The sequence below is a fragment of the Protopterus annectens genome, chromosome 11.part0, assembly GCF_019279795.1.
Source record: "Protopterus annectens isolate FY-2018-M chromosome 11.part0, PAN1.0, whole genome shotgun sequence".
Taxonomy (NCBI): domain Eukaryota; kingdom Metazoa; phylum Chordata; order Ceratodontiformes; family Protopteridae; genus Protopterus; species Protopterus annectens.
In genome coordinates, this window is record NC_056745.1 from 161,585,852 (window position 1) to 161,612,909 (window position 27,058).

The window sequence follows — 27,058 nt, forward strand, 5'->3', positions numbered from 1 at the left end:
CCCTTGGGGGGGGGGGGGGTAAAGTTGGCACTGAATCTGTTAGCCAGTATGTTGGCTATATCTGTTGGCTCAGTATAGGAGGTGACATTGTACAATAACTCAGAGCAAATCTGGGTATTGCCTTGGAGTTTTTGATATAGCTAGAGGAGGCTTTGTGGTTGTTTTTGGTCTCAGCCACAATTCTGCCTTCATAGCTGGATTTAGAGGATTTGATAAGGGAACTCAGCTTTTTGTTGAGACTGATAAGGGAAGTTTTCCAGTCTCATGACTTCATATTATCAGTTCTCTGTCTTACCTGTTGTACTAGCCACTACTCTGAGAGTCTTCACAAATTGTCTATCTCCTGTCATAGCCCATTGCAGGCTACAGGATATTCACATTTTCCCACATGTAGACAACATCTTATCATTGCAGAGTATTTTTCAAGGCGTACGGAATTTCTCACTATGGTGAGAGACCTCCTACTCAGGCTGGGATTCCAAGAAAACATTCAGAAGTCACTTCACAGGATTATGTTTCTGCAGTGCCTACTAGACACCTGAATGCAAAGAGCTTTTCTTTACAGGAAAATAGATTTATATTTAGATCTATTCCAGAGGTATTCCTGTCAGACTTCTGTCATTGCGAGAGAATACCTCAGGATTCTGGGTCTCGTGGCATCTGTGATACTCATAATACCACTTGCAAGACTCCACATTAAAGATACAGTGACAGTTGAAGTTACTTCTGTCCCAACACCAACATTCGTTATCTTTTCAAATTCCAGTTCTGGGATTTGTGGAAAGAGAAGTCACTTGATGGAGGCATCAAATATCCTTAAATCTAGGTCTCCCCTTCTTCTTTCCTGCACCAAAGCAATCAGTTACAACAGGTACCTCAGACTTTGCTTGGGGAGCAGTGTCAGGGATAAAAGTGCAAGGTCTCTGGGACAAGAAAGACTGACCAAAGCACATAAACATAGAAGATATGCTAGCTCTTATAAAGGCTCTCAACTCTCTGAATCATCAGTGATCCCATGGTCCTCTTCAGGTAGTTACAGACAATACCACAGTTCTGTGATACACAAACAACCAAGAGGGAACCACGTTTTATCCCCTATGCAGACTAGCCATGTTAGCATGGGATATGATTTTGCATCACAGTCTCACTCTATAGGCATCTTGCATTCTGTCAGCACAAAATCGTACAGCAGACAAGCTGAGCAGGGTAAAGGCAGACCCTCATGAATGAAAACTAGATCAGCGAAGTCTTCCAGGATTTGATCCGCCTGTGGGGAAATCCTCAGTTAGACCTTTTTGCCTCCTCTCTAAACAATCAGCTGGCAAAATTCTGTTCCAGGACTCTATAAAAGAGGGCCTGGAAGACAGATGCATTACAGGAATGTTCCTGTATGCCTTTCTAACTTTTCCAGTGATATCTAAAGTACTTCTAAAAATTAAGAAGGAATCTCTCAAGATCATTGTGGTGACTTCCATTTGGCCCAGGCTACAGAGGTTCTCCTTTCTTTTTGAAATGGCCAAAGTTATTACCACAAGTTTCCTCACAGACTGGATTTACTCACACAGGAAGGATTTTTAAAACATCCTACTCATAAATAACTGCAACTGACTGCCTACATGATGGGGCTTTAACACTTTTTAAGCACCTGTTAATTGAGGACGTGCAGCAGGTACTGATGGGTGCAAGAAAGCCTGTTCCTAGAAAATCATATGTAAACAAATGGTAAAGATTTTCTAGTTGGTACCAACAAAACAACACCCATTTGGAGCTAGCGTCCCTCTGGTTTTACAATATTTACGTGAGTTACTTTGCTATGACCTGTGTTACTTCTCTATCAAAGTTCATTTGTTGGCCATTTCAGCATGTCTGCCTTTGGATCCCCCTCCTTCAAGGCATTCTAATGTCAGAATGTTCTTGAAAGGGGTATTGCATAAGAGACCTCCAAGAAAACTGGTGTCTTCTTTGGATTTTAATTTTGTGTAAGTGATTCAACCAGCTCTTCTGATTTACTTGAGGCTGTTAACATGGAAAACACTTTTACTGATTGCTGTAGCATCTGCAAGTAGGGTATCTGAGTTGCAAGCTGTTAAGGGGGTTCAGCCTTATCTCATTTTCTACAGAGACAGTTTTTTTGAGAACTAATGCTTTTTATGCCTGAAGTGGTATCTGAGTTATTAAAGCCAAACTATCCATTTTCCAGTGTTTTTACCTGAATCTCAAAATGAGGGAGACGGGATACATCATACTTTGGATGTCCACAGACAACTCAGGTACTAACTTGGCAGAATAAAATCTTTCAAAACTTCTGCCCAGTTGTTCATTTCTTGTGAAGGTAAGAAGGGACAACCTGTATCAAAGCAGACTGTTTCCAAATGGTTCTCTAAGGCTATTACCTTTTGTTATTCCTACCACTACTAAACTATTCCAGACAGGGTCAAGACACACCCTAACAGGGCCTTGGCTTCATCCGTAGCTTTTTGGAAAGGGTTGGACTTTAGAAGCAACTTAGCAATGTATTCCTTTGTGCATTCTTTTACAAAGCACTATAGACTAGATTCCTTTTCCAGGTCTAGAATAGGCTTTGCTGGGATTTCTCCAGATACTTCTGGACCCTTCCCCTTCCACCTCCCAGTTGTTCAAAGCTATGGTAATCTACCCACATATCTTAGGATACTGCAACAGTGATCAATATGAAGAACATAGTACAGTTGTGTAAGTAATCTTACCAAAACAGTAGATGTTTGATTGATCACTGCTGTAGTATCTGCTCCTTCCTACCATCCAGTTTGTTTTTTGTGTGCTTTTTATGCCAGGGTGTAGACATGTATTTTTGTTTTTCTTAGCAGTAACGTCTCAGAACTTGGCCTCCTTCTCTCCACTGGCATGAATGCTTTGAAGGTTTTGGCACCCAAACCAGTCTCTAGTCAACTCAGCTAGAGTTGACTAATGGTTTGGAAGCTGGCCAGCTGTTATATCCTGTGCAGGATGTAACCCATATAGCTTAGGCTACTGCAACAGTGGTCATCCAGACATCTACTGTTATGATAAGTTTACTTACACAGCTGACCTTTACTCATTGCTCTGATCACCTCTTTGAAAAGGCTGGTCATCATCAGAGTCTCCCAGAGCTCTGTTCTGGGTCCTCTCCTTTTTGGCATCTACTTCTTAAAAGCCAAGACCAATGTCAAGGGCTTCTGGCTGACCAAGTTTGCAGATGACTGCAAACTAGGAGCAGTCATAGAATCCCCAAGACACTAACATCCTACAGGAATGACTGAAACAGATACTGTAGTTGACTGGTGTCAAAGCCATGGCTAAAACTCAGTATCAAAAAATTCATAATAGTACCCTTTGGGAAGTCAGACATTCTAGAAAATTACCTCATTGATAACGCATCCCTGAGAGCTGAACCAGTAGTCAGGAATTTGGCTATGTATCTAGATAGTAAGCTGGCTTTCAACCAACATCTGAGTAAGATAGTAAGGAAATCATTGTGCTGCTCAACTTATAAGCAAGGGCTTGCTGGAAATCCAGTCCTTGGCAAGATACTTCTCATACATTCACTATATTCAGCTCTCATCAGGGCCTGAGTACACTGCCTGTTTTGGTATGTACCTGGCCAGGCGCATGCTACAACTGGAGCACCCACAGAGGTTCTTCATAAAAAGAATACAAGGTATAAACAGCATGTCCTTTGCAGATCACTTCAAAAACCTATCTCTATATTCTGTTTCTTACAGTTTATTAAGAGGTGATCTATGCTTGCAAACTAGGCATCCTTGGACCCCACTCTGATAGGTCTTTTGTATAGCCACAAAACAAATACCATCAGAATTACTCAGTCTAGGGTTTTAAACTTTGCTTATGACATCATTAAAGTATGTTGGAAGGACAGGTATTTGACTCCGAGAATTCCCCTTCTCTGGAATAGTTTTCCCATTCATGTGAAGCAGACCTTTTCCCTAACCCTATTCAAGAAAAACCTGGACCAATGGATGGGAAATCAAAAATATTCCCTGGGTCTAGGACCTATGTCTCTAATAAACAGAGGGAGCCTGTAAATCTTGCCCTAGCTTACATATACCTTTTAAAATAAAGTCTAAGGCACATAAACTTGCGGGATACAGTTGGAAAGCCTGGCTAGACTTACAAAGGCCATCACACAAGCTTGTGGGATACATTTGGGATGCTTGGCTCAGCTTATAAAGGCCCTATTGGTCATTAGCATAGTATTCATCTATAAACATCTGCAAGAACATTATTTGAGCTGCAAGCTCTTATGGAAATTCAACCCTAGCTCATCGTTCATAAATTTAGGATATGTTTTAGAACCAACCTTTTCAGTATGCCTAAAGTGGTTTCAGAGTTTACTGTAAAGCAGTCCATTCATCTCTCTGTTTTCTTTCCAGAATCAAAAAGTAAGTGAGAAAGAGAATTCTGCATACTCTGGATGTCCACAGTAAATTCAGATAATACACTGACAGGACAAAGGACTTCTGGAATTCTAATTAATTGTTCTTTAACTTTTTTAACTTCATAAAAAATTGGTATATTGCGGTGGTGGTGCTGCGATAGCATTGTCGCCTCACAGTAAGACGTTGTCCTGTTCGATTCTCAGCTAGAGCATCTTCTGTGTGGAGACATGCGTGAATGGGCGTACATTCGTTGAAGGTTGTGCATCAGGGCCGGCAGCTCTGCACGTAAAAATCTACTGCCAATCATTAGCAGACCGGAGTTTCACTGTGGCGACCCCTAACCGGGAAAAGCCAAAAGACACAACAACAACAACAAATAAAAAAATTGATGTTAAAGGAAACTATTTCAAAATGTCTGCCTCTTGCCATTCTGTTTTGTTATTCACACCATGACAAGGCATTAACAGGCAAGGTCAGAGCCCACTGTACCAAGGGATTGGCTATTTTGTCTGCTTCTTTGGAAGGGGTGGACTCCAGAAATATATTCTAGAGGCAACAACTTGGTCTTCTCATACTTTTACCAAATACTAGAAATTGATTATTTTTCTGGGACTAGAGCATGCTTTGTCCCAGTCATCCTCTAAGGGCTCCTAGACTCTCATCCTTCTTCCCCTTCCTTCTAGGTTTTGGTATTCAATCCCTTATAATTTAGGTTGATGCAACAGTGATCTAATGATGAACATAACAGAGTTGTGGAAGTAAACCTGCCATAACAATAGATCACTGTTGATGTAGAGACATCCTCCCTACTTCCCACCTTACTTTTCATTTTTTTTGGCAGGGTGGAGTCCTATGTTTTTCACATTTTCTCATAGTACATTTTTTTCCTCAACAGGGCTGTCACCTCCCTTGTTCTGAGACAGGAAAGCTCTGAATTTTTTTTTTTTTTTAGCAGCTCACCCTCAAGCTCCACTTGCCATACAGGTGAGTGAAAGGTCCCCTAAAACTTGGCAAGCTGGCTGAAAATCCAGTCCTTGGCAAGATACTTCCCATATAGCTTAGGCTAGTGCAACAATGATCTGTTTGAACATCCGCTGTTATGATAAATTTACTTACACAACTGTGCAATAAAAGCTTTTATCAAAGCTCACATTGATTTTGGTGTCTTCCCATCCCCCTGTGTATCCAGAATAGCAGGGAAGGCCCATTGGCACTGACGTCTTGAGCTCCACTGTTAGGCTCCATTTCAGTGACAGGAGTGTTGAAGCAGACTGTCCTTCTAGTGAGTTCTACATTGGCATTGAGAGGTCTGGGTCCTTCTGTGCTGACTTCCTTGGTTGGTTTTAATACTTTTGACCTCCATTTGGAAGTATCTGGGTACAAGGAGGTCAGCATCAAAGATTTTGTGATGGTGTTGGCACTGACCCTGTCAGGATCATTCTCAATGTCAGAGTCTTCATCATTCAACTTACTTATTTTGAAGCCAGTTTCCTGACTTACTATGACCTTGGAATCAGCATCTCTTGGTCCAAAAACCACAGCTCCAATGCTTCTGGCATAGATGTCAGGTTTGATGCCGGCTTTATCTGCTCCAAAAGTTATGACTTTGGCATTTGAATATGCACCATTGGATCAGCTCCACTCTTCAACCCGCAGCGGTTTGCAGTTGTGGGCACTGGTTATGAACCCCAGAGTTAACAAGCTCTGAAAAGCCATAGAAGACACTGACCAAACATGGACTTCACTGCATACATTTACAAAACTTTATAAACTGATTGTTGTATCTAGAGTAGGATCTCCCTTCAGGGTCACCATAATCCATGGTATTCTGTCATGATGCCACCTAAAATGTTCAGTGTGTGGGACAAAGTCCCAAGCTGAGATACACAGACGGGATAGAGTAAAATACAATAATTATATGCTTACTGTAACACTGACTCTTGATTATCCATGTCCACCCACTTCAACAAATCATCCCTCCTTCCCCATTCAAACTGTCACCTTTTCTTCTCCTGATAGAACTTACAGACTTACTGAGGTCTTCCCATTTCAGTCACTCATATGTGTAGCTTGCTGCTTAATAGTCAGGGTTTGTTGGTCTCTGATACTAGGGCACAAACTTGATCTGAGGTGTGGAATGAGAGGAAAGGAGATCAGTTTGTGTGAAGGATATCTTTTTGCCGATTGGATGTACCAATGGTGACCAGTCCCACACATTAGTATGGACAGACATGGATAATAAAGATCCAGCGTTATAGTAAGTATGTAACTGTCAATCTGATGTTGTCTATTTTCATCCACTTCAATATATGGGTTGTTGAATTTGACCTCAGCACTATCTCTGAAGCTTCATGGATCCTGGATTCTGACCCTTGCCCTACTCATAACTCCCTGCACTCTTCCTTGGCAGCTCAGATCTTATTTGTTGCCTGAAGCATCAGATGTGTTTTTCAGATGAGGGCTCTTTATTCCTAAAATGTATCCTTTTTTGGACATCTGCGATATTGCGACCTCCTGTCCTAAAGAAAGACTAGTCTTTCCAATTTTCTTTATTGTTGTTTTTCTTTACTTTTCAGGCTAACTTGTGAAATAAAAGTTCTTATTTATTGATGCAGAATAGGTTGAGTTGTTAGTATAGTGGTTCCTTTCATCTTGTACTAGTTGTCCTTGTAGATAGATAGCTAGTTTCTTTGGATTTTTCTGATTTTTCTGGTGTGTGTGTGTGTGTGTGTGTGTGTGTGTGTGTGTGTATGCGTGTGCGTGCACGTGTGCGTGTGTGCGTGTGTGCTAACCTTAGTATACAGTCACTTAGGTTCTTCATAATGTTATTTGGCCGAAGATGTCAGATGGTCAGGGATTTAAGAAATGCACCAAGTGCGGCCACAAAATTCCTCCTCAAGATCCTTGCTCATTATGTGTTTACTATTTGAGTGATGCCCATCTTGACACTGATTGTGATGCATGTGTCCCTTTCATTGTGAGGGCCATTCATACTTGAAGGGAAAAGTTAATAGTTAAATGTCTTCTACTGTCCTGTTACTTCATCATCATCCACTGCCGCATCATCTCCAGCCATGGAACAGGACAAGGCCAAAACAAAGGAAAAAGATAAGTTTAATGAGAAAGAGAGGTTGGAGATGGGCAAGATATAGACAGAAAAAGACATAGAAAGATAAAAAGAAAAGCTCAAGAAATCCATGAAGAGGTGTCCGGATCACAGTGCATCACCCGGTCCAGATTCTAAAGTTCCAGGGTGGCTGGATCTGTCAGTACCTCGGACCCGACCATCCTCTCCTCAGCTCTAGTTTTCACCAGAGCCTATAAGTCCAAGGTTTCACACTCCTATTTTGTAGGAGAAGAGATTTTTGAGACCAACCTCAGTGGTGTCTTCAGTTCGGTCATCTAGAAGCCTCATCGAGCAAGATGTCAATAGAACGAGGAAATTTTTCGTATGCAATTTCAGCTTGAGGTTCCTTTCGATGCTGTCAACCCTGAATGCACTGTGTACTGGTCTAACAACCCCTACTCTTCTATCTCTGGAACCAGTCCGCCCATCAGATCTGGATATCATGGATCTGACCTGCTCTGATGTGCATTTGTCAGAACCAACAGGGCTTGCTACTTCAACTCTGATGGTATCCCTGTCTCTTTCAACTCTGAGACACACTGATCAAGAAGAGTCTCTGAGCCAGATTGCTGGTGCTGGTTCTCGAGAGGATGGGTCAACTCAGAAATTATTGGAGCTGTCTCACCCTTTCAGGGCTTCAGCTCTCAACAGCTCCAGGCCAAGGACCATCAGGACCAAGGGTTCCCTTCTTCGTTGGGCCGGAGGAGATCCCCCTCGAGTCCGATGGCAGCTTTGGATTTTGAGGCCTTTGAAAGGGTTTTGGCTGTGCCAAGAGAAAAGATGTTACCACTCAGCTGAGCTCCAACTCGGCCTCAAGAGTATGTAGCTTTTTTTTCCTTCCATTTGATATGAGCAGTCGACACCACAGGCTTCCAAGATGCCTCACTACATGAGGTCACAGTCTGATTATGACCCCTCTGATCAACCAGCAGTTCAGGTTCACAGCAAACAGTTGTGCAAATGAAAGCACATAGACTCAGCCCTAGAGTCATTCATGAAAGAAACGGATTTGGATGAAGGTGAAGGATACTCCAGATCCCTGTCTGAAGATGTAACCCTTAGTGAAATCCTAGAATTGATGAAACTGTGAGGGGGGTGGTCCATAGATGATCCTTCACTAGATAAGACTGTGTTCTTGAAGGCCTTTGGTTCTGGCTCAGTTTCATCCTGGATATTACCACCCTTTGGTCCCCTGATTGATCTTCTGGCAGTGGTTGCAGCTCCTTTGCATCTGCAGGGGATCCAAGATGTTCTTCGTGTTTCACTGTTGCAGTCATCACACTTGGGTTATCTGCCTGCAGGTAGCCCTCAGTCGGCCCAAATACCAGAGACTAAGTATTTCTGCATCAGTTGCTGTCACTCCAGGACTGACGTCAGGTCGTCAGGGGTATAAAAACAGGCAGCCGATGCCATTACATCAGTCTTTCTTGCCGAGGAGCCTGAAGCAGAAGTAGTTTGCACAAGTGCCAGTCGGCCACTACCTCAGTTTTTGATTCCAAATTGAATCATCTTGAAGTCTTCTAAAGCTAAGTACCCCGTTGGGGATCCTTTTTTCTTGCTCTAACCGATGTCAGAAAAAGTTAACAATTGTCTCGCCTGTGGAAAACAAATACCACACCGACATTTCCATTCTTACTGCGTCACCTGTTTAGGCCCAGACCACGACGTACCTCGCTGTCGGTTTTGTGCTTTGTTCAACACCTGAACTATTCGCCGTGCACTTCCCTTTGGCTTATCTACTGCTCCCAGAGTATTCACAAAATGCCTGGCTCCAGCCATTGCCTATTACAGACAGAGAAAAATTCAAATTTACCCATACTTGGACGATTGCCTGATTAAGGCAGACAGTCAGGAAAAGCTGTTGCAGCACCTGGAATTTATAAAGAACTTTCTAACCTCCCTGGGGTACACTATCAACGAAAAGAAATCAAAACTGGTTCCCAGTCAAAAGATTGTATTCCTGGGGCCAAGTTTGAATACAGCATCCCAGGTGGCATTCCTTACTCCAGAGAAACAAGCCTATCTGACAGGCTATTTCACTCAAATGGCTACCAGAACCCAGCTATCCACAAGGAAAATCCTGAAGGCCCTAGGGTTCATGGCCTCTTGCATCCTACTAATTCTGTATGCCAGACTGCATATGAGGAAACTTCAGTGGTACTTAAAAAGCCTTTGGTGCCAACATTCTCAGGATCTGGAACCCGTCATACGTATCATACCTTGTCTAAAGACAGAATTTCTTTGGTGGGCAGCAGCATGCAACCACAACAAGGGACTTCCCTTTACTCAACCCCATGCCACCCAGACCCTAACCACAGAAGCATCAGACTATGCCTGGGTGGCACACGGCACATCAACCAAAAAGAGATGCTAGCTGTTCAGCACGCTCTAACAGCTTTCAGATCTCTACTCTCACCAGGACCGCTGCTAATAAAAACAGACAACACCACAGTTATGTGGTACATCAACAAGCAGGGGGGAACCCATTCTTACCCACTCTGCAGGCTAGCCATGACCCTATGAAACATGGGCTTGGACATGCATATTCATCTGCAAGCTCAATTCCTGCCAGGCAAACAAAACTCTCTGGTAGACGACTTAAGCAGAAATCTCCTAGACCCACACAAGTGGCAATTAGAACCCAGCACCTTTAGCCTTCTAATCCAGAAATGAGGGACCTCAGAGGTGGACCTCTTTGTCTCCCCCTTCAATCATCAGCTCAGCAAATTCTGCACCAGGACACCTCACAGCAGGGCCTGGAAAGTGGATGCCCTATCCTTCCAGTGGGAAAGCCTCTCAGTCTATGCATTCCCCCCTCTGCCTCTTCTCTCAAGAATATTACTCAAGATAAGACAGAACAGACCCAGGGCAATCCTGATTGCCCCTGATTGGCCACGCCAGCACTGGTACCCACTACTGTATAGCCTATCACCAGTGTCACCCTGGCACCTATCCCCAGATCCCAATCCTCCTCACTCAGCAGGGGGGACAGATCTTGCATCTGCAACTGCAAACCCTGAATCTTGCAGCCTGGCTTATTCCTTGAATTCTCCCCCAGTGACCAACCTAAGCAGACAGGTGCTGGATGTCATTCTTGAAGCAAGAAGACCCAGTACAAGGAAATCCTATGCTGATAAGTGGAAAAGGTATTGTTTCTGGATCCAATCTAAAGGAGAGGACACAGTACTGCCCTCCTTACCTCTAATCCTGGATTACCTAGCAGATCTACTCTGCAGAGGCCTATCCTTCTCCTCCATTAAGATCCATGCCTCTGTCATATCAGCTCATTACAACACTGAGCCACCTCTATTCTCTCACCCTCTCATCAAACAGTTCCTGAGAGGGGCAAACAACTTAAGGCCACCAAGGAGAGCAACCACCCCTGCTTGGGACCTTAACTTTGTACTGGAAAAGCTCACGCTACCCCCCTTTAAGCCTGCAGTGTCAGCAGAGTTAAAATTCCTTTCTTGGAAAACAGCCTTGCTTCTGGCCATCACTTCAGCTAGAAGAGTGTCTGAGCTACAAGCACTTATGGCTGTGGAACCTTTCATTATTTTTCATGCTGACAGGGTCTTCCTCAGGACTAACCCTTCCTTTATGCCTAAAGTGGTGTCCAGTGTGGCTCTCAACCAATCTATCCATTTACCAACTTTCTTCCCTAATCCTCAAAATAAAGGGGAAATGATCCTGCACTCCTTGGACATGCACAGACAGCTCAGATTCTACCTTGACAGGACTAAGCCCTTCAGGAAATCTGACCAATTACTAGTCAGTTTTGCACCAGGGGCAGAGGGCAAGGCCATTTCAAAACAAACAGTTTCCAAATGGATAGCACACTATCCATTTCTGCTACAAACACCATGGGAGACCAACCCCTCAGAGGGTCAGAACACATTCCACTAGGGCAACTTCTACATCTACAGCATTCCTCAGGGAAGTCCCTACAAGGGACATTCTAGAAGCTGCTACCTAGAGTTCTGTAGACACTTTTACCATGCATTACCACCTACTATCTTTTCCAAATCCAGGTGGGTTTTGTAACAGCAGTCCTGCAGGGTATACTAGCAAGCCCCAACTCTTCTTGACTGCCTCCACCCTTTCTTCAGCTTTGGGAATCAACCCAAATGTGATGCCTGCAACAGTGAAACACGAAGAACATAGTACAGTTGTATACACTTACATAAATGTAGATGTTCGAGTGTATTCACTGTTGCAGTCCTGGTTTCCCACCCTCCAGCCCCCTTGTCTCTCTCTCTCTCTTCTCTCTATGTTTATTACTCACCCCTTACAGGGCTATTTTACTGGTGTTTTTCCCACAATAACTTTGCTCCCTATTTGGGGGGTTCCTGACGTTTGGAGCAAGAAAAACTGATGTAATAGCATCGGCTACCTGCTTTTATACCCTTGATGACCTGACGTCAGTCCTGGAGTGACAGCAACTGATGCAGCAATACTATGTGTCTGGATTCGGGCCGACTGAGGGCTACCTGCAGGCAGATAACCCAAGTGTGATGACTGCAACAGTGAATAAACTCGAACATCTACATTTATGGTAAGTGTACACAACTGTACTTTTTCCCATGCCTTAATGATTGGTTCCTTACTGCAACCTCTAAGCATCTTCTTTTATATTATCTGGACCTTCTCTTCCGTCGAAGGGCTTGGGAGGACCCTGACTTGGTGGAACCAATACTGAACAAACCAGATAGAATCTTGGCAGCACCCAAAGACAGAAGGCATTGGAACAGGAATCCACTAATAGATGCCATGGTGATAGTGGTGGCCACCAAGAAGGAACTATCGGAGGAAAGTTCCTCTGCCCATCCCCCTAACAGGAAGTCTAGAGCATTGGACATATTTGGGAAATAGACATATGCTTCAGCAACCTTTGCCCTTCAAGTGCTGAACTATTTTACTCATGTAGCCCTATTTCAGATGGACTTGACTGAGGAGCTTGCCAAGTCTCTCTCAAGTAATCTGCCTATGAATGTCCAGAAGACTGTGGACTCCCAGCTCAGTACCTTACAATCAATATCAAATGTTACCATGTGACTGCTGTCTAATGCAGCTGATGTTACAGCAAGGGCAGCTGTATTACTGTATGTTATTATGCCTGGATGCGTCTTTGTGACTTCCTGGAAAGATTTAAGATGTCCTTCATTAATGCCCTATTTGACTGTGCCACACTTTTTGGGCTGAAGGTAAAAGACACTCTAACCAGGAATCAACACGGTTGAAGACCATCTGTACCATGGGAATTAATTTCTCCACCCCTCAAATGACTTTTTCTAGGAATCAGAGGGGCGGCAGTATGATGTGGTTCTGCAAATCACAGGGTTATTATCACAACTCTCCTGGGGACAGACCTCCTCGTGGCAGAGGAGAAGGTAACTCTAATACACATTGTCCAAGAAGCAGAGGCAAACTGCAGAAGCAGAGCATTTGTGGTCCTTTTACCGAAAAACGTTACTAGCTGTCCTGAAAGGTTGCCCAGCTGATGCACTCTGGAGGCATTATGCAGCACTTATCCATGCACCCACAAGCCTGGCAAGACACAACATATTCCTGGGTACTAAACATAATTTCCAGAGACTACTCAATTCCCTTTTCCTTTCCCCCAGTAAGAAAGACAGAAGTTCCCCATGTACCACCCAATCAGTGGGAACTGACAGCAGCAGAAATTTCCAAACTGCTCAAAAAAGAGTCATCCATCCCATCCCCAAAGATCAGTTACAGTCCAGAGTCTACTGAAGGTTCTTTTCAGTACCCAAGAAGATGGGGGACTTCAGAGTCAATCTAGATCTGAGTCACTTAAATCAGTTCGTCATACAGACAAAATTCTGGATGGTCATGATCCAGTCCATATTGCCTCTTCTGAGGAGGGATGATTGGATGTGCTCAGTAGATCTCCAGAATGCATACTTTCATGTAAAGATAGATAGGCATTTCTTCTTTTCCCAGCTGGGAGCCAGTCATTACCAATTCAGGGTGCTGCCCTTTGGTCTCATCACAGCCCTCAGAGTGTTTACTCAGATAATGGCAATGGTTGCAGCTCGGCTGCGTCTGCAGGGGATCCAAGTTTTTCCATACCTTGATGATTGGCTCCTTACTGCTACCTCCAAACATCATCTGCTACACCATCTGGACCTTCTGTTCCATCTAATGCAAAACCTAGGACTCATGATAAATTTAGCCAAGAGTCACACAAAACTTTCACAACAAATATAATTCATTGGATGCCATCTGGACTCAGTGTGGAAAATTGCCCCAATCCAGAGTATTCTCCATATGACAAGTAGCTACATAGGTATTTCAACATCCTTTACCCTCAGCAAGGTTAATTCTGTGAATGTTAGGCCTAATGGCATCCACAATTTTACTAGTCCCTCTAGCCAGGTTACACATTAGGGTACCCCAATGGACTCTTTCTGTATAGTGGTCTAAGACAGTTCATCCTTTATATGCCAAAATTTGGATTACTCAAATACGCAGAGATCATGTCAGCTGGTGGGTAACAACCCTGTCAGTGACAGAAGGTTGACACTTTGGCATGGATCCACCATCAGCTGTTGTAACTATGGATGCTTCCCTTCTAGGTGGGGGGGGGGCATTTTGAAGAGGGAATAGTCCAAGGTTGTTGGTCATATCTAGAGGCCAGTCTACCCATCGCTGTCTTGGAGATTAGAGCAGTCCTCCTAGTGCTGCAGGCATTTCAGGACATTCTCCCCAGGGATGTGATTTCCATACAGATGGACAACATGGCAGTAGTCTGGTACATCAACAAACAGGGAGAAACCCATTCATACCCCCTTTATAGGGAAGCCATGAGAGTATGACAGTGGTTGATGTCTTCATACCAACTTCTGATAGCATTGCACATCCCAGGAACATCCAGTGTGTTAGTGGACAAATTAAGCAGAACTGTTTTAATGCCTCACAAGTGATTCCTCAATACAACAGTGACAGGTTTAATTTTCCATCACTGGGCCACCATTGCTGTGACCTTTTTTCATTCTACTAGAACGACAAATGCAGAAGTTACTTCATCATGCTTCCTCCACAGTGACCATCATTGAGGGATGCTTTAGTCCACAATTGGCCCCTGGGTGTCCTTTATGCATTTCACCTGTTGCCTCTAATGAACAAATTCATCCAGAAAGCAAGAAGGTGCAAGGGCAGAATGATCATCATTGCACCCTTCTGAATCTGACAAACATGGTTCCCATTCCTATGGTCTCTACTAGTACATCCTCTATGGATGTTGGATCAGTATCCAAATCTTTAGACTCGCCCATCCAAATTGCCTCCTCTGGACCAATAATCCATGAAACTAACTGATTGGTTCCTCCAATTCTGACCTTAGCCAGAGAAGCCATGCTTCCAGCATTGTTTGTTCAGATTATTTCAACCTCCCAAAAGCAATCCACAGAAAAGGTTTATCTTAGCAAATGGAAAAGATTTTCCATCTGGGCTATGTCAAAAAGAATATATTCCTTTTCTGCTCCCATCTCTTCCATATTGGAGTTTCTGTCTGAACTTTTTCATAGTGGTTCCAGTTTTCCGCTATCAAAGTGCAAATGGCTGCAATTTGAGATTTCCACATAGGTCAAAATGAAACCTCAGTAGCATCTCTAAAGGTGTCCAGAGTCCCTTCTACGACCACCAGTCAGAGACCAAGTACCTCCATGGGATATTACCATTTTGCATCAAGCATCAACTCAGCCTTCCTTTGGGCCATCGTCTTCAGCAAGTTTGAAATTACTCTCTTTTAAGACAATTTGTCTTGTGGTTGTTACATCAGAGAGGACAATTTCAGAATTACAGGCTCTTTCTTGCAAACCCCCTTACAGGGTTTTCCACAAAGACTCATTTTCCTAAAGGATTAATGCAGCTTTCCTTCCTAAGGTGGCATCCAAAGCAAATTTAAACCAGTCCACCAACCTTACAGTGTATTTTCTCAGATTCTCCAACAAAGGTGAATATGCTCTGCATATGCTGGATGTTCATCGTCAACTTAGATTTTGTCTCCACAAAACAAAACACCTCAGGAAATCTGAGAAATTGGTCATTGAATATTGTAGACCTAAGTTGGGAAAAGCAGTTTCTAAGGGTACTCTTTCAAGATGGTTATCAGATTGTATTTCCTTTGTATGCACTAAAAAGGGCTTAACCCAACAGTCAAAGCCCAAAGTTCATTCCACAAGAGCAATAGCTACTTCAAGAGCTTTCATGAAAAGGACTTTCCGTTGATGATATTTCTGCTGTTGCAACTTGGTCAACAGTTCACAGCTTTGTGTCTCATTATAAATTGGGTGTACAGTCTAGATCGCGTTCTTCCTTTGGTTCCACCATTCTCAGGAATGTCCTTCCTTGATGCCACACAGGTAAAACAGCTTAGGAATCTGTCCCATACGTTGAATCAGATGAAAATAAACAATATTGGATACAAAGGTTATGTATTGTCTGATTTTCATCCTGTTCAACCTCCCTCTCTCCTGCCCCTTCCAAATTCTCATCTATTGGCTTTTTGTGACTAAATGCATCTCATATGAACCCTGTGTATGAACAGTCCTATCAAATTGTGACCCCCTCCTAAAAGCTAGCGATCAACTTTTAAACAACATTATTATAACTTCTAAATTTCTACTGGTGGGGACAAACTCGGTTTGAGGTACCAAGTTAGAACGCAGGAAATTATGGGTAGGAGAGGAGTCAGAACCCTGGATCCATAACGCTTTGGAGCTGGTGCCCAGGTCGGATCTGATTGGATCCAACAGCCCATACATTGAACTAGATGAAAATCGGGCAACTCGGATCTATTCTTATGGTAAGTACATAACTTTGTTTTTCTTGTGTATTCTTTTCAGATATGCTTGCTCACTGCATAGGGGCTGAACTGGGTACTGCAACCTGTGTTATGATATCATGACATGCACCAGCATAGGGAATGCATAACCATGAGCTAGAACATCTTCAGAACTCTGCCAACCTATGGCTGTGAGAAGAGGAAGTCCCAACAGCTACCCACTACAGAGACCCTTCTCACAAATCAACTGATAATTGTGAATGTATGTATTTTGTTGAATTTTGATCTGTAACTTACAGATTAGTGACAGAATTTATTCAGTCTATTTTATCTGTAGGTGCACATTTGCCTTTAACAATTTTTTAAATTTTTTTATACAGAAAGATTACTTTCTGATTTCAAAATGAATTTTGATTTCAGCTGCATGATAGATAAATATATTTTGATTTCAGTTCCAGGGTGGTAAATCAACTAGTGTACTTTATCCATTAAGCCTAATGAAGAGTACTTTGGAGTAAATTACATTTCTAAAATAATTACTTTGTTCATTTTTAAATTTCATTGAGTTGCATTGCACTTTTGTATGCACAAAAGATATGCAATTGGCTATCATAAAATGTTGTCAATATTGTTTGGAAAACTGAATAATTAGCAGTAGGAATCATGAATTTCTGTGCCCAGAAGTGGAATCCTACTATTTCAAGCATTTAAAGCATCAGGCTTTAAATTGTGCAAGTGTAACAATATTTAAATCTTCAAAAATCAGTACCCCCCAGAAATAGGTACATGTAAAAAAATTACATTGATATGTGTTTTAATTAACTGATTGATTTTTCATTGGTAGGTTTCATGATGGAAATGGCATCTTGGGATGGTGGAATCTCACGAACAGTGCAGTTCCTTGTTCCACAGGTAAAGTACCCTTGTCCACTTAGTCAGCTGTGTGTAAACAAATTTGGAGGAGTCAGTAATTCTGAACATTTCCTCCTTTAGCTGTTGTATTATTACCCTTATTATGATGCAAAAGCACTTGGATAATTATCATTCAGGATTCTGAGCATCTTTTCACAAAATTAGCTGGGATGATGATAAGGATAGATATATTTGCTGCCCATACCGGATTCCTTTGCTGTTTTGAATGCTGTTTACAGAAAAAACACACACTTCTGCATTTTTTTATGAATAGGAGAGCTGGTGAAAAATTGCATAAGAGTTGTGCCATTCCCCATTGTGACATTTTACAAAGTCCTTATACTGCCTTTGGATGCTATATAGTTTGTATGACCAGAGAAGTTCAGTATTCTAAACTTAGAACGCTCATATTACCTTAGGAATGTCAGTTGTATTGTAGGATTCAGCTTGTTGTATATTCCTCATATGTAGTCCTTTGGTTGACCTCTTCTCTTCCTCCCTCAAGTTTGCCTTTTGTTTTTTTTTTTTATCCCAATACCCATTTTCAAAATAAGAATTTATTTCCTTGGTAACATAGTGGCACTGTCCTTTTCAGTCCCATTATTTTTATATACCATTGCTTCTGTGGTAGTGCAATAGATTATTCCCTCCTAATTTCTTTGTTTTTATTCATAGAGATGGTTCCCAAATACTGAGTCTTTTCTCCCTGTATCACTCCACTACACACAAATGGCTCTTAGTAAATAGGATCTACAATATGCTTGATAGTACAGTGATGTAGTTTTCACCAGCTTATACCCAGTGTCATCATACAACAGTGTGTTAGTTTTCAATAACAAATTTTGCTCGGAAGTCCATAGTCAGCTGCCAAGTGATTTCTGAGTAATATTTGCCATAATCAGTAATGATACTAATTTATAAAATCACACTCGTTGGGCAGTAATGTTTAAAACTAATTGAATGCTAAATGAAACAGAATTTGTAGACTTACCAAGGCTTTTATTTGAGGACAGTCAGTGGTAGACATATTCATTGTATATGGGCTTCCCTTCACCAGTTTCATTTCTCAACAATTGATGTCCCTATAACAATATTTCATATTGGACTCTCTCTTTCAGTTTAGTGGGCTGCTGAGCCCAGCATTATCGGATGTCTTTTTTTCATTTGTCCATACAGCCTGAATTAATTCTTTGTTTGTTTATAAGTAGCTCATTTGTCAAACTTTGCCTTCAAAGTCTATAGAGATGTATTACATTTTACTTATTTAAAAAAATGATGTCTTACATCTCTGGCTACAGGTTTTAAGGTTTATAAATTGTAATTCCTTCTCCACAGACGTTAATCAGTAAGTCTGCATGTAGACAGTTTTTACCAAATTCTGTTTTAGTGTATTTTTTTTGTTTGGTTCTGCACATGACATTGTTAAGTGTAAACACTGTTAAAAAATAAATAGAAAAGTTCAACAATGTCATAAAGATCGGGCAGTTGGAAGATTTTTATTGGTAAAAAAACTTCACAAACTTGAAATTAACAAAGCTGATGCTCACTTTATAAAATATGGTAAAGGGAAAGAAAAACTAAGAAAACTGAGACAGACACTTCTGATCTGATTAAGAATGCATACATTGAAAAAATAGAATAGAGAAAATCACCTCAAACACTCCAACAAGCAGGCTCTGCAGAAGTCTATTGGAAAGGTAGTAAAGAATGTTTCACTTACATTGTCCACAAAGAAGAAAAAACAAAGATTATTTTGCTAACACTGGGCTTAGGAAGGTGTTTCCATTTGTGGGAATATATTTCCAAGTCTCAGAAAACCACTTATCTGTAGGCACAGTCCACAGAATAGTAGTGTTTGCCAGTGGAAGAAGTCCATTCTCCTGTGTTCATGGCAAAGGTGCTGGTTCTTTTGTTATGTGGGTCTTTGTCAATGAACTACCACTGTCAAACCTGTTGCATGTCTAGGTATCAGCAATGGTTTATTGGCTGTACTTAGAGGAATACATCTGTGTGATACAAAAGGCTGCTCATGCATATGCCACAGGTCCAGTCCTTGATACTGACACCAGTTCATTAGACTTCTGATTAACAAAGGTCCTTCTCAGGCCATTTCACGTTGCCTAGATTTCCATCCATACTTGTAAAAAGAGAAGAAAAATGCTTGACATTCTCATTCATCTTCCTCTGAAGATAAAGAAACAAAATGATTTGTCTGGCAGTTAAGATACAGCCCAATGCTCCTATTGCTCACATTCACCCTGAGATGATTTGACTTATGGGGAAACACTGAATTAAATGAAGGAATGTTTTTAAAAAAAGACTATTACTGCATGATGAGAAAGGAGGAACAGGCTTGGTAGTTGATCCCGCTCATTAAGTCCTTTCCAAATGTAACAAGTAAATTTAAAGAAGCACAACTACTGTCTGCAAAGAAGGTACACCCTTTTAAGCCGCAGTAGACATACTGCATCTCTGCAGTAATTTGAGAACAGATACAGCATCAGTAAGACTTCACCTAAATGCCTTTAAAGGAAGGCAGTGTCCATAGCCAGCTTCACACCATACAAAGTGGACAGGTTTAAGAAGAGGATTTTTTCATTCTTTCCGCCTTGGTTGGAATGAATTTTGATTATATGACACATACCTGATCTCTATGCTGGAGCACATTCCAGGGCACTGTTGCCACACCACTGCTTGATAGGGATTCCACAAAAAGTTAATGAAGCTAATATTCAGTGCTGAAAAAGTGGGTCTGCCCATGGATAAATCTGAAGTTGATTCAATGTTTGCATGTTAAATCATCTTACTTTGATGTCGCCATACAAAAAGGCATCAAAGGTTTTTTCTCACTTTGTCTTGGCGTTACTAGGCCAGAATGTAGAGCTGCATGTCCTAGAGAACTGTTTAGTCAACTTTTGGATGATATACAGACAGAAATCAAGAAAAAAGGCAAGGCTAGGACTTAATGTGCTGCAAATGTTGCACAGATTCATACCTTACTATTCTAGAAATGCCTCTGCCTCCAAGAAACTTTATCATAAACAATTCATTCCTTTATTCCTTTCTTGATTTATTCAGTCATTAATTCCTTTGGATAATTCCTAGACTTTATTAATCTTTTCTGTGATTATCTGCTTAATCCAGTACATGGTCATGGGAGAACCAAAGTTTATCCTACCACTCATTGGGTGCCAGGGATTGAATTTCAGTTTGAACTTGGTGCCATCCCATCTCAGTATGAACACACATCTGCTGTCCCATGGAATTCTGTCATTGAAAGCTTTGCAAATCATCATTTCACATTCTGCACATTTTGGAAATGTGGGAGGAAAACAGCAGACCAGTTAAAATCCACGAGGACATAGGAAAAACATGCAAACCCCTCACAGAAAGCACCTGTGCTATGCTCAGAAGTAGTTGCCACCACAAAAAGAGGAATGATCAGCATTACAGACCCCCCCCCTCCAGAAAAGTATTAGCAGAAGACGTCTTGGTGACTCTGAAGATCCCTGTCTCCTATAAAGTTGCATATGTATTCATATGGAAATCAATCAGCAGATTATCATGGGTAAATTTGGTCTACAATTGATTTCAAAGGGTTATTTAGTCAGATTCTTACAGGTTCCCTTTCTTGAGTTAACTTCTTAAACTTTATCACAACAGTTTAATGAAACTCTAGTACTTTTACAAAATAAGAGGATTTGAATTAATAATTATTATGCACTTTTTTGAAGAAAACTGTAACTATACTGTTTGCCATTATTTGTGAACTGTAATCCTTGCTCTGCTGTATCACAGAGTCTCAACATTTTTGAGAAACAGAAACATTCTAGGAGAAAAATCAGGGATGTTAGCTGTATGATCCTGTTCCTCTCTGCCCAGTTCCCACCTAGTAATCCCCCTTCTTGTCCTACTTCACCAACTTTTTATAACAATGCAGCTGAAAGAAATAAATGATTGAATTCCGTTTTTCTCTGGGTTTCAGGTTGGACCCTTGAGCTGCTTTCTTTCATAATACTGGTGTGTTGCCTAATTACATCTGCTTTATTAACTTAATAAAATTAAAAAAAAAAAAGAAAGAAATCAGAGAAGACAGTGAAGTTTAACATTCAGCTTAATTCAAGATTGTGTTTTTAGCTGATAGGACTTAAATCAAGACAGTGCCACTGTCTGTAACCCCCTACTCACACTCACATATGTCTGAAATGAAAAAGCACATTATGTTATTTAAAACAAAGATGTAGCTGTGAAATATATCATGAAATTGGTTGACTGACTGTTGTAGACTGTTTAGGATACTCATTAAGATCTGTGAAAAACAAAGGCAGCAGATTTCAGGTTGCTGCAACAGCCTAGGTCCTGCTGCTTTTTACAGTATAAATAACAGTGCAGGACTCAAAAAAGTGCAGTGGTGGGTAGAAGTGAGAGGTGCTGGGTTGCTGCATTCACTGGATCATCTTCACCACTTCCGTACTTTTTTTGTGTCAAACCAACAGGATGTCAAATGAGAAAAGAGACAAAATGGCTTAGGAAAAGGCAGTGTAATGTAAGCGTCATGAAGAAGTTATTCATAGAATAATCAGAAGAATTAACAGGAGCAAAATCTCTGCCCTCAGTTACTATCAAGTTAAAATATGCACTACATTAGCTTTTAGCATCAGCAGCTCCAAATGTAAGGTAAGGGTACAAAGAGAAAAAAACTAACAAAATAAGTGAATAAAATCCATTGAGTGTATTTTAAGATATCAGTCTCTGGATTTAAAATGTGTTTATAAGCATTATAACTTTATCAAACAAAGCATCTTCGTGGACCCTCAAAAACAAAGTAAATGCATCCATACCACCCTGAACAGTTTAGGTAAGGAATACATGAGCTCAGGATAACCTAACTGTTGCTTATTTCATTTGATATTGGAACTACAGTACGAATGAGGAACAAATGCAGTAGATTGAGGAGGCAACACAGCAAAGCCAGCTGTTATTTACTTGTTAGTAATGCATCAGCCAGCGCTACCACCATGGCTAGATCGGTTGGTGCAAATGAATTTCATTTTGACTCACAGAATGACACGCCTTCAGCAGTTTCAGCCTCAACATACTGGTGTACATGGAACTGACTGCTGTATGTCCATGAAGTATGTGATAGTTAAGCAGTAATCCACAACTGTGCTTTGGGTATGTCAGGATTTACCCACATTTGGTGTGGCTTGATTACAGGGCAAAGCCCAAATGATTAAACAAAGCCAACCATGGGTACATTCTGATATACCCACAAACAAGAGTGGATTATTGCTAGTCTGCAGTTACATTTTTAAGAAACAAATTGCTTACCTATCTTAAATAATGTATTGTATAAGGACACTTCAGTCTTTTGCGTTCTCTTCCCTATAATGATGTACAGTGCACGTATATGGGACTTGGCTTCCTAAACTTACACAGTACATTAGTATAGGAGAAGCAGCATAGAAAACAATTTGTCTTGCTTCTTTTTTTTTTTTAACTATTTTAAAAAAAGATATTTATGAGGGAGAAAGCAAACATATAAGGAAAATTGGTAGATTTCTGTTTGTTTAGTTTTGCAGAACATACCTGATTTATCTTATATTTTGCTCTGTCCTTCAGTGTATGCCAATATAAAGTCTGGCCACTCAGTGGTACTTCAGTAGCTGAATTTTTTTCTGTTTGTATATACTCAATTTACAATGGGCACACTGGCTAGGCTGTTCAGTCAGCATGCTTGTTTTTTTAATGTTAATGAGCTTTTAATGTATAATCATGTTCACATTATAACTAATCTATGCAGTGCTGTAAGCTATCCCTGCATCAAATAATTTCTTGCATCAGGGCCTTTAATCAGAAAAAACAGAATATAGTAATGTAAGAATAAGTGCAGAACCACTGACACTTCAGGCGAACTAAAGAAATCAAATCAGGAAAACAATGTGTGAGCAAACTCTCATATTAAATTACAGAAAGTGATTAGTGTTTTTATGATCTATCTGTGTCTTCAGGAAATTACTTTAAATAATCCACAAAGTTCTATTTTAAATGAAAATGGTCTTAAAAGTCCAGACTGCTGGATGATAGCACTAACCACTGATAAAGGATTTGAGAGTTTGCCCACACACTAGAGTTGGTTATATTTTACCAGAATGTAGCAATTTGGTTTAAAAGCCATTTTAATATAGTTTTAGGATAACTAGCAAGAAGTATCTGGGCTAGATGTGGAACTCATTGGGAAGTAAGTAAAGTTTAAGCAAATAAGACGCATTACACTTCATTACACACTCACAAGTAGAAACCATTTGTTGTATTATTGCTTACATTAAGAGATGAATACATCAGGATATTAAATGTGAAGTCTGAAACCAAACCAGGGAAGGCAAAATAACTCCTACTCTGCCAGGAGTACCAGAATGCAATTCTGGCCTCCAAAAAGGTACAGAAACAGTCTTTTTGTTCATTGTGACCTGGTTTCTACACTGGTATTTGTCAGCTGAGTTCTGCACATATTAAAATAAGCCATATGATCTTTATGCCCATTCCATAATGGCAGACATCCTATTTATTAAAGTATGTAATATCTTCTGTGCTTTTGACAGTGTTTCCACAAATTTCTTTTTATCCTGTGAGGAAATTATTCCTCAGATATATACTGTATCCTAAGCTCCCAAGACACTGATCTGTCACTAGCTTGGGACGTGGACTTTGTGCTGAAAATAATGACTTATAAATCCTCCAACCTAGCCAAGTCTTCAGATTTAGTTTTCATCCTTTAAAGTTCTCATTTTGGTGGTAGCGGTAGCGACTTCTTTTGTAAGAATGTTGGAGTTACAAGTTTTGTGTAGTAAAACTGATAACTGAAAATATGTCCCTCTTTCATGAACCAGTCCATTCATTTTCCATTTGTTTTTGCAAAGTTTAAGAATAATAGATATGGCTGGTGTATATCTGGAATACAAATATATCTGTAGGCAGCTGACATACTGCTTGGAAAAGACAAAAACACTTTCAGAAAGACTATCAGTTTTCTCGAAAGAAAGATGTCTGCCTGCCACCAAACAAATTTTTCATAAGCTCTGATTAAATGGCTGGCCCAGTGTATTGCTTCTTCCATGACAAATGCAGCAAATCATCTGGAGTAATTCTAGGGCACATTCTGTTAATACTGCTTCAGATTTAGACTGTTTCAGATATGATGTTGCCCTTTTCATTCTTCCTGAATGTATGGGGTACAGATGTGACCTCACATCCAACTTGACCACATTCTAGAGACTTTAGATCTAACTCTCGTGCTCCTCCCTCTACCCACAATGCCCTAGTCCATCCCCAATACCTCAGATCTCTTTTGCTGCCATTGCGCATGGACGTGGATCCTCTCTATGAGTGTTTTATATAGGTTTCTTGATTAGCCTTAAGTGTTTTTCTTTTTTAAAAAAATATATATCTCTTAGATTTAAATTAGAAATTTCCTCCCTCTAACTTTTTGAATTATCTTTCTGTTAGCCTAATTACTTTAAGAAAGTAATTTTCTTAAGTATCATTGTTGGAACTTCTTTTTTTTTTCCTTCTCTATCCCTTTTTTAAATCTGTTTTGACATGGTATTCTTTAATACCATTTTTTTTAAACAAGAAACATTTTTATTAAATTATTACTTATGACATAGGCAGTCATATATTTTTGTAAATGAAAACAAACCATACTGACACAGTCCTAGCTGCAAGCATTTTACATCACAAACCATATTGACACAGTCCTAGTTACAGACATTGTACATGACTTACAATCTACCCAATCATGATTGTTCAAACAATTAAATTCCATGGGTCTTGAAAACTCCATTTTCAACCTTTTCACTCCCACTTCCTTTTGATAACCATGTTCTCAAATGACAGTGTCTCATCATCTCACCATTGGCAGTCACCTGTCACACTCTTCATTATGTGTCTTTCCCTGATAATGTATGGATCCATCAGACTTGGAGTTAGGATTTGGGTAGGGACTCCTTCACCGCCTGTGCTCTACAAAAGAGACCCTTATTTTTTTAGACAGATGAGGGAAGTAAGCCCTCTCTACATATAACATGCCCTGGCTATCCTTCTTTATAGAAATCTTCAAGCTAATGAAGTCCTCCCTGGAGTGGCTGGCCTTCTCCCACCCCTGCCCCCCATCCAAGAATAGTCTTAATGAAAAAACAGGAGATGTTCAGCGCCATGCCATCAATAGAACCTTTCATGCCAGATGCTGTTTTTGAGACTGGAAGCATTCAGATACCACTCTGTGTACTCTTAAGATGGCAGGTTCCCTCTACAAGCCCCAGCTTGGTGAATTGACATCCTCTCTCAGCATCCTAAGAAGGATTCTGACATGATCTTGGTGGTTCACCATATGTTTCAGGGACCATAATACCTTTCTACATCACTGCATGATAAGGAGTGTAAAGCAGTGGACAAGGAGAGCAGGAACATTTTCTTTTTTTATATTGAGGCTCAGGTGCCTCAGCTGTCTCAGATATTCAGTTCTCAGTCCTTCCTTTTGTTTCAGGCACTGGAATAACTTTTAGGGTAGTCTTTATTGTGGGGTTATGGAAATGCTGGCAAAGACATGTACAGTGACTCTTGTAGTGGACTTATGTATGGGTTGCTGTAGTTTTGATTGTGCATTTGCTATGGCTTGGACAGTAGGCTGTGGTGTGTTCCTACAGAGGCTGGCTTAGCTGAGGGTCCTCTCTGTTAAGGATAAACTGAAGCAGGCCATTCTAGATGCCTCTTGTCTGGTGGGGATCCTGTTTGGTCAGGCCCCCCAGGACTTGGTGAATGAGGAAACAGTCTTTGGCTGCTATACCACTGTAGTGTACTCTGTAACCTATCTGGCCCTTGCTATTTTTATGCTAGGCCTCTTTTCCAGGAAGAAGCCTCTTAAAGGTGCCTCCCAAGCACCAGATAATCCTACTAGCTTCAATTGTGCTGACCAAGTCACCCAGATGGGCCAGATCTTTTGGGCCAGCAGTTGCAGTCCCGAATACTGCATATAACCTTCTGTTGGGGCTGGCAGTTCTTTGAGTTCTCCTTGGCTGGGATAACCATAATACAGGACTGATGGATTTCCAGCTTGGAGATGGATGAGCATGATTTAGAGCTTATAGATGTTCAACATTAGATCATTGTTGCAGTACCTTAAGCTATTGAGGTTATATCCTGCAAAGTATATGACCAACTGGCAGAAAAAAAAGAAGGAATACAAGGTCACAAAAAACAAAAAGAGGGAATCCAAGGTCACAAAAAACAAAAAGAGGGAATCCAAGGTCACAAAAAAACAAAAAGAGGGGGTTTCATGGCCATATGACCAACTGCCCAACTTATCCAAGCTAAATGGCACCTTCTGCACAAACTTAACTGCCAGGAGCTCAAGCAGACCTTCATACAGGAGCAGTTAGAGCCCAGAAAGCATCAGACTTTTCTTGCTGCTGAACTGCGCTCCTTCTACTGGCTTCATGGAACTGACAGTCAGTTGTGATCCTTCAAAGCTGTGCAGATAAGTCCCCTTGTGGGTAAATCCCTCCACTGTTTTATTTTTAAGAGGGAAAAACAAGTGTTTTTTATGTGAAACCATTATTATTTTCACTAAGAAAATGTATTTTGTTTGGACTGTCATTCTGTACCAGGGGATTCTATTACTGTCCATGCTTGTGGAAACATTGTGTTTAAATCTGTTTTTTTTTAACTTTTTCTAATATTATTTTATAGAATGTATTTGTTGGGACAGAACTTTGGTGCTTTTCATGATTATCAGGGTGT

General features: G+C 40.8%; 1 protein-coding gene across 3 annotated transcripts in view; it reads left to right on the forward strand.

Moving 5' to 3' along the window:
* The window catches only part of CCHR11.PART0H12orf4 (chromosome chr11.part0 C12orf4 homolog), a 919,017-nt gene that overhangs the window by 849,997 nt on the left and 41,962 nt on the right, over positions 1-27,058 (forward strand). For all 3 annotated transcript variants that reach the window (XM_044087562.1, XM_044087561.1, XM_044087563.1), the window contains one exon: positions 17,193-17,260. In XM_044087562.1, coding sequence (XP_043943497.1) covers positions 17,193-17,260 — 68 coding nt within the window. The remainder of the gene's footprint in view (positions 1-17,192; positions 17,261-27,058) is intronic.